The sequence below is a fragment of the Pseudopodoces humilis genome, chromosome 8 (assembly GCF_049639895.1).
Source record: "Pseudopodoces humilis isolate 2021_Gansu_Grassland_sample_001 chromosome 8, ASM4963989v1, whole genome shotgun sequence".
Taxonomy (NCBI): domain Eukaryota; kingdom Metazoa; phylum Chordata; class Aves; order Passeriformes; family Paridae; genus Pseudopodoces; species Pseudopodoces humilis.
The window spans coordinates 14,171,042-14,185,601 of NC_142207.1; the positions used below are offsets into that span (position 1 = coordinate 14,171,042).

Below are 14,560 nucleotides of genomic sequence, written 5' to 3' on the forward strand. Positions count from 1 at the left end.
TGCCTTCTCTTTGGAAGGAAGCAGAATTCAGAGCTGCTGTCAAAAATTATATTTGTGTGGAGAGGATAAGATGGATTTTTTTGTCTCATGCTGCTAGTTCAGGAGAAAGTTCCTTGTATCACAAACCCCCCAAAGGTAAAACTGTGGCTAAAATCACCATTTTTCAGAGAAGTAGCCTTTATAAAAGAGACCACATTGATTTTTGCAGCTTCCAGGCCTTCCATTAGCAATAGCCAGAACTGGGTAGCAATAGGTTCTCTATGATTTAGTTAATGAGTAGAAAATGGTTGTATTTTAGAAACTTCTTTTTTTCATCGGTAACAATTTACCTTAAGGTGAGGAAGGCACAGAAATGTCATGAAAATGAAAACCTAACAAACTAGGAGTCCAGAAAGCTGAGCACATGTGCAGGGTGCAAATGACAGAGTATAATTATTTTTCTAGACATGAAGGACCTGTTGATTATTTATCATTACACATAAATATATAGAGCAACTTTTCCTCCAGTGGTGGTTTTAAAGAGTTATCAGTCCTTTTTATCTACTTTAAGTGCTATGAATTTACTTGGAAGCTTCCTAAGACAATATTGTTCTTGAGAACTTTACTTTCTAGTCTGAAACTATCACTGATGGTCAAAAAATGTGCTAATGCTCTGTGAAATAGCCAGTGTTCCTTAAGGAAATCTCTACTAACCACAAAGACCTTGCAGCATACCATTGTCTTCACTGTGAGCTTGTGGTGGCTAAGAAATACTGTGCCTACATGGCACTGCAGCACAATTGATAGAGTATCAAGGACTGGATTCACAGCTGCTAGGCTAAGCTGGAGCAAAGCATTTGTAGACTGACTGCAAATTTACATTTCTATTTACCATCATCCTACAATCACCCTATATTGCAGGAAACTATTTTGTGACTGGAGGTAATTTTTTGATTGATTGAAGGTCATACAATAGCTATATCTTCCCATTAAATTTGGGGAATACGAGATACTGCATGAAATCAGTTTTGCAGCAGAGTTCTCTAATATGGTAATTACTTTAACTTCCAGAGTAATTGCATCACTTTGCTAACTAAGAACTTGGCAGTTCCAGATATTCACTATATAGCCACCTTCCCACATACTGTCCAAATCCAAACCCAGAACCCTAATTCCCATTGCCTGTTAAGGGCTCATATGACTTTTTCATTAAGAAACTGCAAGATTGTGTATTCTTGGAGTAAGATCTACAGGGATAGAATATTTTATATTGATATTGTGGGACTGGTATAAAATCTAGTGCTCTTTGGTCCAATTAAACCCTGTCACAGGTTTCCTGTGTGATACAAAGCCAGCATTTTCCTAGGTCTAGAGCATATTACAAAAGTGGTTCATTTGTTTTCTGTACTGAAGGTGATACCCTTCACTTAAAGATTGTATTAGATTTTTTCTAGTATCTCCCAATAGAGTAAGAGACGAGTTTTCTTCACCTCTGCAGAGGTTATGTGCAAGCCTGTTGTAGGTCATTGTTGTTGGGGTTGTCTGTCAGTGTAGACCTTTGTGACACAAAAGCCTAGCATGCTGTTTACTAGCTGCTAGTATTTTCAAGACTGTTTTGTCTGTAAGATTACAGGTTTTATAGAGTTACTATCTGCAGGATAAAGGAAGACTTCCATTTTTCTTTTTGCTTGAGGTAGGTTATGAATGCATATTTTCCTATCACTGAGAAAGATCTTTTTTTTTCCCCCCCCTGTAATAGTGGAGATACTCTTTTTAGAGCATGAGGATGGTAGCTTAAAAGACTAGGAATGTCAAGTACTTTTTCTGGTGGCTTTAGGGAAGATAATGGATTTCAGCACAGCTATTATATGTAATTTGCTTTTGCATAAATGTAAAACAGATTCTCAGAAAAAAACCCAACTTTGGATGTTCAGCATTTGATGGAAACTTCAGGATTCAATTTACTGCAAATATTCATAGTACATTTCTCTAGCTTTTAGCTTCCTTTGCATAATTTAGCATGAGAAAGCTGATTGTAAAAATTTTGAAAAATGTGCTACTTCCAGAAATACCATTTGACTCTTAATTAAATGTGAAAAAAGGAAATTTGATCTGGCACAAAAAGCCTTTCAGAGCTGACAAATGTCATTAGCTTTTAGTTTCATAGTATGTGCTTTATATTACTGCTAGATTAAGAACTCTTCCAACAAAAAAGATAAACAGACATACGGCATCCTGAAATCCTAATTCCTTCTGGCCTTGTCACATTCCCTGCCTTGTTTTCTTTTTTCAGCTACAGAATCTCTATGATATATTAAACTCAGCATGTTAGAACATGAATATTGTCTGTGGAGTGAGATTTCTGTGTTCCTCTTGGATGTTGCTGCTTAGGATGTAGGAAAGGTCTGACCTTTGGTCACTGAGACAATGGGGCAGATGTTGCCTATATCCCTATACCCTCTGTCTTTGGTGTTACCCAAACATGACGTATTTACTTTTCATCCTAGAGGATGCAACAGGAAAGTAAGAGTTTTACCCCATGTCTAAAGCTGTCACTAGGGTTCTAGAGAAGGATCAGAATATTTTATTTATTTAAAATAATGTTTCAGCTTTTCATGCTACAAATGTATGGTCTCGGAGATTGGTGATGTTAATAGGGATCCCATGGCCTCTTACTCAACCTCTCTGGCTGATACAGTTGAAGTCCCCAGCTGAGCAGCAGCTCCCTTTTAGGAGCACAAAAGAGTTATCTAAGCAGTTATTTATAGCCTGTTTAATGTAGCTGTTTTCTGCTTAGCTGTTCTTTCATCATCTGGAGTTATAGTGAAGTTGCTTCTGACTTGAGGATGACAGGACTCCAAGTCTGGGAATGTGGCTTTTCCTCCTTAGATTCACATCTGTGTTTTCTTGGGGGGCAGGGTTGTTTCTGGCTTTGTATACTTGTTCTGATGCATTTTAATAAGAAAAAAATGCAGATACTTTATATTAAGGATATTGGTAAAAAGGTAGTAACTAAGACTTACAGACAGCTGGATGCTTTTTTAAAGTAAGAGTTAAGTATTGACATTTTTTTCCCTACCATTTTAGTTTTTTCTCTTTTTTTAGGCTAAGAGAAAAATCTGTGAAATAATTTGGAGGTGGTTGTACTCCAGATATTGTCTGTATGTTTGATTTCAGTTTTTATAGTATCTGAGCAACTTACCTTTCTATTCTGTTTATGAATGTCATACTTTAAGTGAAGGGCATATGGTGAGTTGTATCAGCAGCTATGGCAATGTAACTTTACAAAATGAATTTTCTATTTTTAATACTGGCATTCTAACAGTCTTGCATGTTAGAGGGTTTTTAAAAAATATGTATCTTTGTTCATTTGGCAAACGTTAACTGAATTAAATGGGGAAGCTTATAAATTCAACACAGAACTAGAATGTGTGTAGGACATGTCTCAAAGAAGCCATTGGTCACCCTCATGAACGTACTTATATCATTTGGGGTATTTTGTTATCCCTGAGCATTTTGTAGCTACACACAATATTTGTTAAGAACATAAAGTCGGTCAAACTGAAATGGATAAAATTTCCATCTAATCCAGAATCCCATGTCTGACAGTGGACATAAAGGGATGGATAAAGAAAAATGTATAGTCCCAGCCTGCAGCCACTGATGTCTCAAAAACTTTTTGTGCTCGAGGTTGTTTCTGTGGAACTAGTAAGCTTCAAATGATTTCTCTTCTATGCATTTTGCTTATCTCGCCCTGAGTCTATGGAATAATATTTGCAGCATCCTTATCACAGGGTGTTCTACAGTCTAACCATGTGTTGTCTCGAGAACAATATCCTTTTGTCTGGCTTTTGACACATTTCACCATAAAATCCTTTAAAATCAAGTCTTACAGAGTTTTTTGTAGTTTAGTTTTGGAGGGTGGAAACCAGAACAAACTTCCTTCCTGACTTTTGATGACAGGTGGGTTTGTTTTGATACACAGAGGAGGCATTCTGTTAATTTAATATTAAAGACTCTCAGTTTTGTCAGTATCACATAAATACATTTTTATTTTTAGTTCTTGGCTCCAAAAGAACAGAAAAATGAAAGCCTGCCTCCTACAGATGAAGGTGGTGATGTTGATGATCTGGTGAGTACCATAAAGATATGGTATGGCTTTTAAATTAAGCTCTAAGTGAAAGGTACAATGAGAGAGCCAAATGCTTCTTAAAACAGTAGTTATTAGAGTGCATGGCTTAGAAAACACCTAAGGAATTGAATCAGAAGAGCCATGTGAAATTACTTACTTGCTATTGTAAACCGTAGCCAGGTGTGAAATTTCATGATGGCAAATACTATTTGATGTAGTAACATAGGTGTTTACAGGGGTGGAATGTGTCCTCTAATGTGTTTCAAAAGAGACAGTGAGACACTCATTTAATAGTGGATTGGTATAATGTACTATAATAGCATTTTAAAAAGTTAATAGGTCTTGAACAGCTAGTTATGTGGGTTGAAAACTGAAAAACATTTTTAGAAAGATGTTTTAGTCTTTTGAATTAAACTTCTCTATATAGGCTTGCTGAAATTCAAGGATACCAAGTTTTTTAATAAATATTTTAGCTATCTTACAGGCTGACTCATTACAAATCTGTCTCCAAGGCTTAAGCTGATGGTATAGATGGTTTTAAAGAAGCTTTGGTAACTGATAGACTTCTACATTTGGACTGTACTTTAAAAATCTATAAATTGCACATATGATTATGTGAAGATGAGATTTTTTAGGTTTGGTTTTGTACTTCATAGAAGATTAGTACTGAATTCTGTGCAATACATTTATGTTACATGATAAGGATTTCCAAATTTGCTTGGTTTTCTCAGCACTAAACACATGTAAGAAACAACTTCAATGCTGCTTCTTTCAAATCTATTTCTTCTGTTTGCAGCTGGACATGATGTGACCAGTGATATATGGTGATTATACAAGCAAAGTTTTGGAAGAGATGTCTTTGTAGGGTGGGGCACAAGAGAAGATGGTAATGAGAAGATACTACATCCATCTTTATTTTCTCAAATGAGAACAGAAATCCCAGAAATGTTTCCAGGTGGTATAAATGTCATCTGACTTTGAAAACTAGAGCAGAAGATTGAAATTGTCTGAAGTGCTTGGGAAGTAATGATACCTTTAAGGCATTTTTTTTTTCCCTCTTTTCTTTAGAACACTGAATTTAGCTTGTCCTTTGTACTGCTTTTAGCTAAACACTACTAAATTTATTGATAATCTGCTCTGGTGCCTGAAATTCTTGTTACATTACCTGGCAAGGAAGACAGAAATTTCACAGCAAGGTTACCAGGTAATACTGAATATTTAGTGGAGGTAACCCTATAGATTTATTGTTACAGAAATTAAAAAGTCTCTATTTTCATGCTTTAAAAAAACCAGCTCAAAACAAATAAAAAACAAGATAGAGCAAAAAAACTTAAACCAAACAAAGCACCATGAAAGCTGCCACAGAGCCTTGTGGGAAAAAATTCTAAGCACGGGACTCAAGAGTTTGAAGTACCCAAGAGAATCTAAAGGGTACAGCAGAGCCAGGTGTGCTCATTTTGCCACACTGTCCCCAGGTCAGTAATTATGGTAATCTCTGTACTACAGGTTCTCTATCCTGCCAGCTCAGCAGCAGCCCAAGGTCCCTGTTACCCATTTTCCTGTTTCATATGCTGAGATTTTTGATTTTTTAAGTTTCTAACTGGTACGGTTAGTATAGATGCTCCTGGTGCTAAAAGGAGGAATGAATCAGTTCTATGTCCATTTCATACACTGCTGAGAACTGCTAACACAGAGCAGAGGAATCCCTCAAAGCTGTACACTGACAGCTGTGATAGGTAAGTGATAGGAGTTACTACTGGTAACCAGGATGAAGTAACGTCTACACAGAGCAATCCAAACTAGTCAAATACTGCTTAGAAAGAGACATTCAAGTCTGATTACAGAGCTGAAGAGACAGTAATGACACTTTCACACATGCTTGTCTGTTACAACCAGATTAATTCCTTTAAAAGCTGTTCTTTCATTATTATAAATGTATAAATATACTGTGGAAAATGGTATTAAGATCACAAAAAATGGAAAAACCATGATCTATAGTTGCAAAATGTTGTGGAATATTTGCACTTTATACTGGCCAACAGCTCCTGTGTGGAAAATGGCAATTGTTTTTTTGCCCCTAATTCCTTACACAGCAACCTACTCTCTCCTCTCTTGCATTCTATCTTGACTGAGTTGAGAGCATTTCTCAAATGCAAATGGCAGGGAGCAAGTGGTTTTTGCAGACCTTTATAGCTTTTGTATCACCAGAAGATATTTTCTCAACTGTAAATAAGAATTATTTGATCAGTGTTTTGAATGTCTTTTAAGGCCAATATATGGACTATACTGGCTGGGGGTTTCTTTTTTCTTCTAATTTTTTTGTTCAATAAAAATATTTTAAAGGTTGGGTTTTGTCTTCAGAGCCATGTTTGCTAAAATCAGGTGATTACTTATGCAGTACCTAAAGGAAACAATCAAAAGCCCCTTTTCTGAGCCTACAGTGCAAATATTGAATATCAAAATCCCTCCACAGAAGGAGAGTATACTTACTCTATTCTTTACAAACTCTAATCTTTGCAACACCCCAGTAAAGTAGGTTTTACTGTATTGCAGAGATGATGAGAAAATCTTGGTCAAGACTGCATAGAATATAGAACCTGGTGACCAGAATATGGTTTCTTTTGATTTAGTTGATCACATTTCTAGAGTGTATTGCTTCTGTCAAGAAATATACATTTAGTTCATGGAGAATTGCTTCATAGATCTTGCTACCTGTAACTGGACAGCACAGTACATACAGGTAGGCTCAGTGTGGTGATTGAGTTGCTAGTACTGAGAAGAGGAATGAGAATTTATGACTTGAAACAAACAAAAGTGAGTTCTTGGAAGGCAAGAAAAGCATCTTTCATTTTGTCCAGCCTTCCAAGTTCAGTCTTCAGAAGTTTCTGATCTTAGTGAGGATCTGTGACACCTCATTTTACATTTGTTGTTTGGCAAAGAGCTAGGTTCTTATTCAATGACTGGAAGAGATCTAACAGTTCAAACTCACATTTTCAGTTACAAAGTCTGACTTACTGTTTAGTGGGTCTGACTCACTGTTTACATTGAGAATTCTCATTTTCAATTGCTGCACTGACCAGTCCTCAGAGGTGCTAGAGCAGTTGTCCACTTCAAAAGCCGCTATAAAGAAAACATAAAGTGCATTTGTCTTCCTTCAAGCAGCAGAACATCCCTTGCATAGGCAGAGAAATTATCAGAATGTCTACAAAAAAGAAGACTGTGATTTTTGTTATATGTTACTGGTTTATTTTCTCTTTCCCCCCTGGAAATGCCTCTCTGGAAACCTCTTTAAATGCTAATGGTACGGGGCAGTAACCATAGTAAGCCTTGCTTCCTATGAGATTAAAGCTTATGATTGTTGTTCCTGTCTTTCTGTTAATCTGCTGCTCATTGGGCAGAGTCAGCAGTAGAGGGGCAGTGATTTCAGCATTAGGTTTTTGAAGTTTTTTTGTGGAAGTTGATGCTGGGAAGAGGTGAAAGGGAAAGGAATGATGAGTTTAGCTTCAGGATGGTTTCTCCCCCCTTGATCTGGTCCAGCAGCTGAGTTCCAGCCAACAGGCTAATCATTGTGTCATATCAGCCTAGTCTGTGATACCTTCTTTCTTCTCATCCTTAATTAGAAGAGGGGTGTGGACTAAAAAAAATATTTTGCAATGTGGACTGTGAGAGGTGGAGAATATCCAAAGCTATTGTACCAGAAATAAGTATAAGTAACATGTGAAGAAGTTGGGACCATGGCATGGAACTGAGAGTACTTCACAAAAGAGGACAAAATACTGTGTTTGGGAGTCACAGAGAAGGACTCTTCTGGTAACAATATACTGTGAATCTGTAAGTATCTAGGCTGTATCAATTCTGCACAAGGCTTTTTGCTCTGTCAATGAGTAGTGGGGTCTGCTACCTCTTTGGTCTCGTTCCTTTTTGTACTCAGAAACCAAATTTGTCCTTCTGGACAGTTGTCAATATGCCACAATAAAAAATAAAATAATAATAATAAAATAAATAATAAAAAATAACTTCTAGAATGTTACCGAGTTGAAGACTTGTGATTTGTGTGATACTAATCAGGTTGAAATGAGTGTCAGGTCAACAGTATGATGTCAACATATTTGGAGAATTCTAAAAGCAAGGCTTCATCTCTGTCCTTAGAATGTGGCACCAGAACTATTACACATACCATCAAAACACTTCCAATATGAAGAGACTTCTTCTGCTGCTCGGTGGTCTCTTAGTTGCCAGATTGGTGGATTTACATCTTGCTAACTTTCCTAGTATTTGGATTTTGACAGAATTGTCTGTTTGATGTTGAAGCAGGGTCTATGGAATTAGAAACTGAGGAAGGGAAATCAGTTATCTCAGTTGTGAATTCTACAGACACAGGCCATTTTTATATTCTGCATTTGCACATGATAAAAGGTAAGGGAGGAATTCCCTTATGATCTCAGTAGGGTTGGGGATAATCTGGAAAGAAGAGTTTTGACTTGCATGTTGCTAAGCTGGCAAATACACTGGTAGATGTTGCTGCTGTGCTTGTAAGGGTGGGTTGAGATTTGTTCAGCCCCGCTGTCAGTGTGAAATGAGCAGTTAACTTTAGCTCGTGGTTTGTGACAGTGGAAAACTCATTTCCACTTCAGCTTTGCTTCCTTTCCCCTTCCATCTTCATTCTTCTCTTGGTGCCATTACAGTAATGGAGTGCAGTGCTGGGAGCACTTCTGAATGTCAGATGTAGGAAACCTCCAAGTTTTCTTTTGTCTCTTTTGAGATATGGGTTACAAAGATTTTTTTAAAAATGTTCCTAGTACTAGCAGGGGACTGGAGGTCCACCCAAGCATTTGTTTCTAAATTCTTTGAAGAACTACTACATAGAACAAACAGTTCTTTCAGCAAGCCCATACCAATTAAAGGTGCTGGTAAAGGAAGTCAGCACTGACTTCTGCAAGAGGTGACTTGCCTTTCTGGGGGGTGGAGTTTGTGTATAGCATTTCTCTGCACCATTTTGAAGGCATCTCTAGAAGAAGTTCTGTACAGGACTCTACCTGTGGTTACTGTACCTGAAAATTTTAGAGGAATAGATTACCGCATATTAAAGAAAATAAAGGAAACCAGAACAGGTGAAGTTTTCTTTTGTAATACTGTCATAATCTGATATGAAGGACTAAAATAGAGATATTAAAAAAGGCAAGGCTGTGATTTTTAGCCTCTCTTGCCTTTCCCAAAGGATCAAAAACCACATTGTACTTTACATAAAAAATTGGCATAGAGGCAGAGATACTCTTTACAAGAAAATTACTTCGAAGACATTTGAACAAAGCTTAGCTTAAAGTTTAATCACATTTTTCAATGCAGCAAGTTTTGGTAAGCAGAAAGATTAGTGTCTCCTTCTACCTTCCCTCTTCTACTGTTTTGGAATAGTGCTTGCATTTATGAAAATAAAAGAACTAAACAGGAACTAGAAAACCTCTCAATTGTGTTTTTACAAACCAGGCATAACTTTAGTGCATCTGTGAGATGAGTACCTTCAAATAGACTCGTTGCTCATCAGACTCTGCTCATACTGTACTTTAGTGACTTAAGCTGGCTAGAAATTAATCTGCTTCTTCCCACTAAACTTTGTGAAGACAGCATGACTAAGACATAGTCAAATTAATTCTGTTTCTTCTGAAACCTCCCCAGTACAAGTCTCAACAGTTTACCATCAAAAGCACCTCTTTTGCCAGCACCCTGAAATACTTAGAGTACTTTTGGTTGTTACCAAATAATGAATTATTCCCCAGCACTAAAAAGTACTCAGATTTGGTCACATAGATATTTACTGTTGCGTTAATTCTTAGGATGCTTCCATATGTACCAAGTCAGCTGTACTGGACTTCTGTGTAGGTTTGGGGAGTCTGTAATGTAATTAGTAGGTTGACCATAGAAATAGATTCACTGTTGCTTTAAATATATCAAACCAAAGGATTGTTTTTCTTCATGGTCTCACTGAGTTCCAACTCTGTCTCATCCTTTCTTCCCATTTTAACCTGCAATAATAGGCAGTAATAACTGTCATTTTCTTTTCCTCCAGAAGGGAGTGAATCTTGCAGCTTTCAAGATATTAACAGAAAACAGAAATACCTCCAACGTAGGGTGTAACTAGAAACGTTTTCTGTCTGCTGTCTGAGACAATGCATAAATGGAGCACAAGCCCCTGAGGAGACCAACTGCGGTGCAGATATTTTTGCCTGAAGCATGTGGATCAGACATAATACTAGGAAAAAAAAGGTTGTTGGATTGTTTTATATTACTGGGATGTATGAGAATGCCTTCTCCAGCCTGCTAATGCAAGTAGTCAAATGTTCTCTCCCCATGGAGTGAATATATCTACAGTGTATAGAAGAAATATATAGAAGAAATATATAGAAGAAATGGCCCCTATGCTGACTTTTCCCAAGAGTTACAGGAGTTGTATCAGAATGCTTAGGGACCCTTTACTTACTGAGAAAGGAGGGAGTGCGGCGGAGAGAATTTTTTTAGTTTGGTCCCAAGCAGGCCAAGGTGAGAACCAGCCAAGAGCATTTTCCTGTGATGCCTTAATACTGTGCATGTGAGTCCTGTGTGAATTTGATCTCCTAGTCCACAGTTGTCCTGACTGTTGAGAAGGTGTCATTTCTCTGCATGCAAAGGATAAAAAATGGCTCAGCAAAGGTGAGTTGAGAAATCACACGATCTTTGTCTAGTGATTGTGATGCAGATTCTTCCCTATTACTCCTTGGCAACTTTCAGTAGTTACTACTTGTAGGATCTCTACATTTCAATTTAACATCAAGGTTTTGAAGGCTAAATGTTCTCCAAGAAGAGCATAGCGTGATAGTAATCCACCTTTCACAGAATTGTGCTGGGTATTGTACAAATTTGTGTATCATCTGAATCCCACCTTTAACTAGCTAGCAGTTAAAGGTGGTCAGCTAGCAGCTCAACTTGCTGATTCACTTAATTTTCTTGTGCAAGCTGGGGGAATTTATCAAAGATAACATCAGCCAGTAAGTATATCCTTTTTCTCCCTGAGTAAGAGGAATAAAGATTTTGGGAAGCAAAGTGGGTTTGGTGAGGGAAATTGCATATGTTTAATGAACTTGCTTTTGTTTTATGTGCTATCACTTAAAGTATCAGGACTATCAGTTTGCTTTGTAGCAATTGCTTAGTAGCAACAGTAACATTATCTTTGGATAATGCACTCACTACAGAAATGTCTTGAGGAGGCAGAGATAGGGAAGCTTTCTGTCTTTAGTACTTCTGCTTGCTAACAAACAAGAAAAACTTGGGACCACCTGCACTTAACAGGGACCATATGCAGAGCTAAGCTGGTTGGGTTTGCTGCATGTTATTTTTAAGGTGTCTGTGGCTTTTTCACAAGGGGTGGCTCAAAATTCTGTGAGATCTGGTGGTCAGGCTTCTTGGAAGATAAAGGAGGTACTCTAGATGAGGTGAGTTCTATAACAGGTGAATCCTCAGTAATTCCATCTGCCTGTAAATTAAACAGAGAAAAAGGCTGTGTCCTCCATAGCTGCATTAAATTTTTCTCATTGTTTTATTTTCTAAGAATGTAAGAGAGCTAATATGGTTCACTATTTGAGGATAGCAGCAGTAGGCTTTTTTTCCTAGTTCTGTTAAAGATTCATTAGGGGCCGTTTATTCACAGTTTCACAGAATATCCTGAGTTGGAAGGGACACACAAGGTTGATCATGTCCAACTTCTAAGTGAATGGCCCATACAGGCATTGAACCCACAATCTTGGTGTTGTTAGCACCATGCTCTGACCAAAAATCACTCTGCCTGTTGATTATTCTCCCTCTGCAGTTGGGGAAAGTTGTTTACTTACGATGTCTCCCAGGGAAGGCAGATGAAAGACTTTAGTGGACTTTGGTGGGATGAGACTTCATATACTGAGGGTGTGTCAGTGCAAAAGTTTTATGACAGAAGATGTGGGGGGATGGGAATAAAGAAAGAAAAAAAAGTGAGTTACTGTGATGTTCCCTGGGCATGAGGAGAACATGATCATTAGTCTTGAGGAGAAATGGAACAGTGGGAGTTCCATTAAGTGTCCCACAGGCACCAGGATTATATGAGAAGCAGACATTAAACAGACAAAGATGGAGGTATTCTGGAGAAATGGAGAAGTAGTTATTCCACTTAATGACTTGGAAGGGCAAGGAGAGGAAACAGATGAGGTTTCAAAGTTTATTATTGGAAAGAATAGCCTTTCTACATCTCTATTCACATTCCAGAAAGACTTATCTGTTTTACATAATGAGCATTTACTCACAGTTTTCCCAGACACACACACACACACTGACCTATTTAAAAATGCAAATGGTCGTGAAGTTCCCTTCGGGCAGCCGTGACAAAATCAATGTAGAAGGAATAGGGTTAGTCCAGCAAGACAATATGTAATTGGGTTGTAGCTTGTCTGCAAGAGATTTCTCCGCAGTCCTCAGCAAACGGGAGCAATATAGGCTTTAGCATTGGAATGACTCACAGCTCAAGGTTTACACATGAGATTGTGTATAATCCCTGTTAACCTACAGCTGCTGATGATTCAGAAGTAAGAACTGTGATGAGACAGAGGACATGTGAAAAAGAACAAACATAATGAGAGAAAAACATGCAGGAATGACCTTTTGCTACCGTCAGGTCACTGTAATTTAAAATACCAGGATGACACGTACCCAAGGGGACCACTGGAAATCAAGGGGACCACATTATGGATATATGTTACAGATTGAATGTACTGGAAGGATTGAAGTGCTGGAAGGCAGGACCAGCTTCACCTTCTTCTAGACAGTTGTGTATTCCTCAAGGGAAGATTATTCTGCAGAATCTAGCTCTTCACAGAAGAGCTGTGGGCAGTTTCAGAGATTTATTGTGGGGTAAAGAGAATTGAAATGTCAAGTCACAACTACATAGAGAAAACATATATTAGGTATCCAAAGCAAAATTGTTTCCTTCTCTGAAGTTTAACTGCTGGAGTTTTTGTGCAGGAATTTCCTTGTGACGGAATCTGGTCTTTGGGTTGCCAGTATCTGGTCTTGAAAAATTACTCTAGGTCAGGCTGCAAATGATTTGTGACTGGTACAAAAACTCATCCTATGGGATGAGCAAAACTGAAGAAAATATAGTTCTATCATTCACTCTGTAGCTGCAGAACGGCAGGAATTGTTGGGATGTAATCCTATATTTTTTTCGGCTTTAAGTCATAGAATAGTTTGGGTTGGAAGGGGCCTTGAAAACTCATCCAGTCCAGACCCTCTGAAATGTTTTATTAAAGAAACAATCAACCCCACTTACCAATTCCTAGGAGAGCAAATGCATTTGAAGGTAATGTACCCTGTAGTCTTTGTTATACAAAGATTTCTTAAAGTCTCTGAGGATTTCCTGTGTGCTGTCAGAGACAGTAAGAAACCAGCCAATGGGGCAGAAGTTGATGTCTTCATTGCACTACAGTTTTCCTCTGGGTAGCATTGACTGCACAGATGATACTGAGGCAAAATCCCCCGGTACATGTAGAACTGGTAGCCTGGTTGGTCAGGTTCTAAATGCTCTGGTGGCAGGGTGCATGGAAGCTTGCACAACTGCTGTGAGTGCTCTTCCTCTACACTCTTGGGGATTTGTTTGGTACCCAACAAGCCAGGCATGTCTGTGGAGCACAAATTGTTCCCTGCATGAATTAAAGACATCAAGGGAACTGAGAGAGGAAGAGAAGGGAAAGGTAATTAAAAAAGCATATAAAATTTAAAGTCAGATAATAGCTGAAAAAACAGTGCTGCTAGGTTGCAGCTTCAAGCCATATGATTCCCCCTCCAGCCTGTTTTGTAGCTGTGCTTCATTCCTAGCTCTTACCTTCAGATAAAATCAGAAATGTGCGCTGCACTTCCAGGTTTGGGAGTCAAAACCATTAATTGCGGGAAATTGCCATCTGATTCTGTCTCTTGGGTACTGGAATGAGACCTCTCAAATCCTTCTGTCTTAATGGCTTTTGAAAAGTCACCTCTCCAGAAGGTACCAATGCAGCTCCAAGGCACTGTTCTTTGGGGTCATAACTATTTCTCCAACGCTTCATGGTAGATGTCTAGCCAATTTGTTATGCTAGGCTGCTCCATTATAGTTTTTTATCTTGTTCCTGCTGTAAAACTAATCTCTGCTCTCTGAGGCCAGAGTCAATCTGGTGGCCTATTATTATGTATTCTTGAGTTTTCTTGTCATCACTAGTTCCTGAAGATAATTTTGGATCATGTAGTGAGAAAAACTCACATTATGGTGCTACTATATGAGCAATTATAGTGTTAAACATATGTATTTAATTCATGTCCAGAAACTTCTATGAGTAATGAACCAAGGATTCAGGTTTCCCTGCTGCTGAATTTCTAGTATGTACAGGTGGTAGGGTTTTTTTCAGTGATAATCTGCTAAAA

At 38.1% G+C, this 14,560-nt stretch overlaps 1 protein-coding gene across 3 annotated transcripts in view; it reads left to right on the forward strand.

Moving 5' to 3' along the window:
* Positions 1-6,736, forward strand: part of XRCC5 (X-ray repair cross complementing 5) — a 54,786-nt gene extending 48,050 nt beyond the window's left edge. For all 3 annotated transcript variants that reach the window (XM_088059130.1, XM_005519976.3, XM_088059129.1), the window contains exons 20-21: positions 4,040-4,111; positions 4,908-6,736. In XM_088059130.1, coding sequence (XP_087915256.1) covers positions 4,040-4,111; positions 4,908-4,922 — 87 coding nt within the window. In that variant the 3' untranslated portion in view covers positions 4,923-6,736. The remainder of the gene's footprint in view (positions 1-4,039; positions 4,112-4,907) is intronic.
* The last annotated feature ends 7,824 nt before the right edge of the window (positions 6,737-14,560 follow it).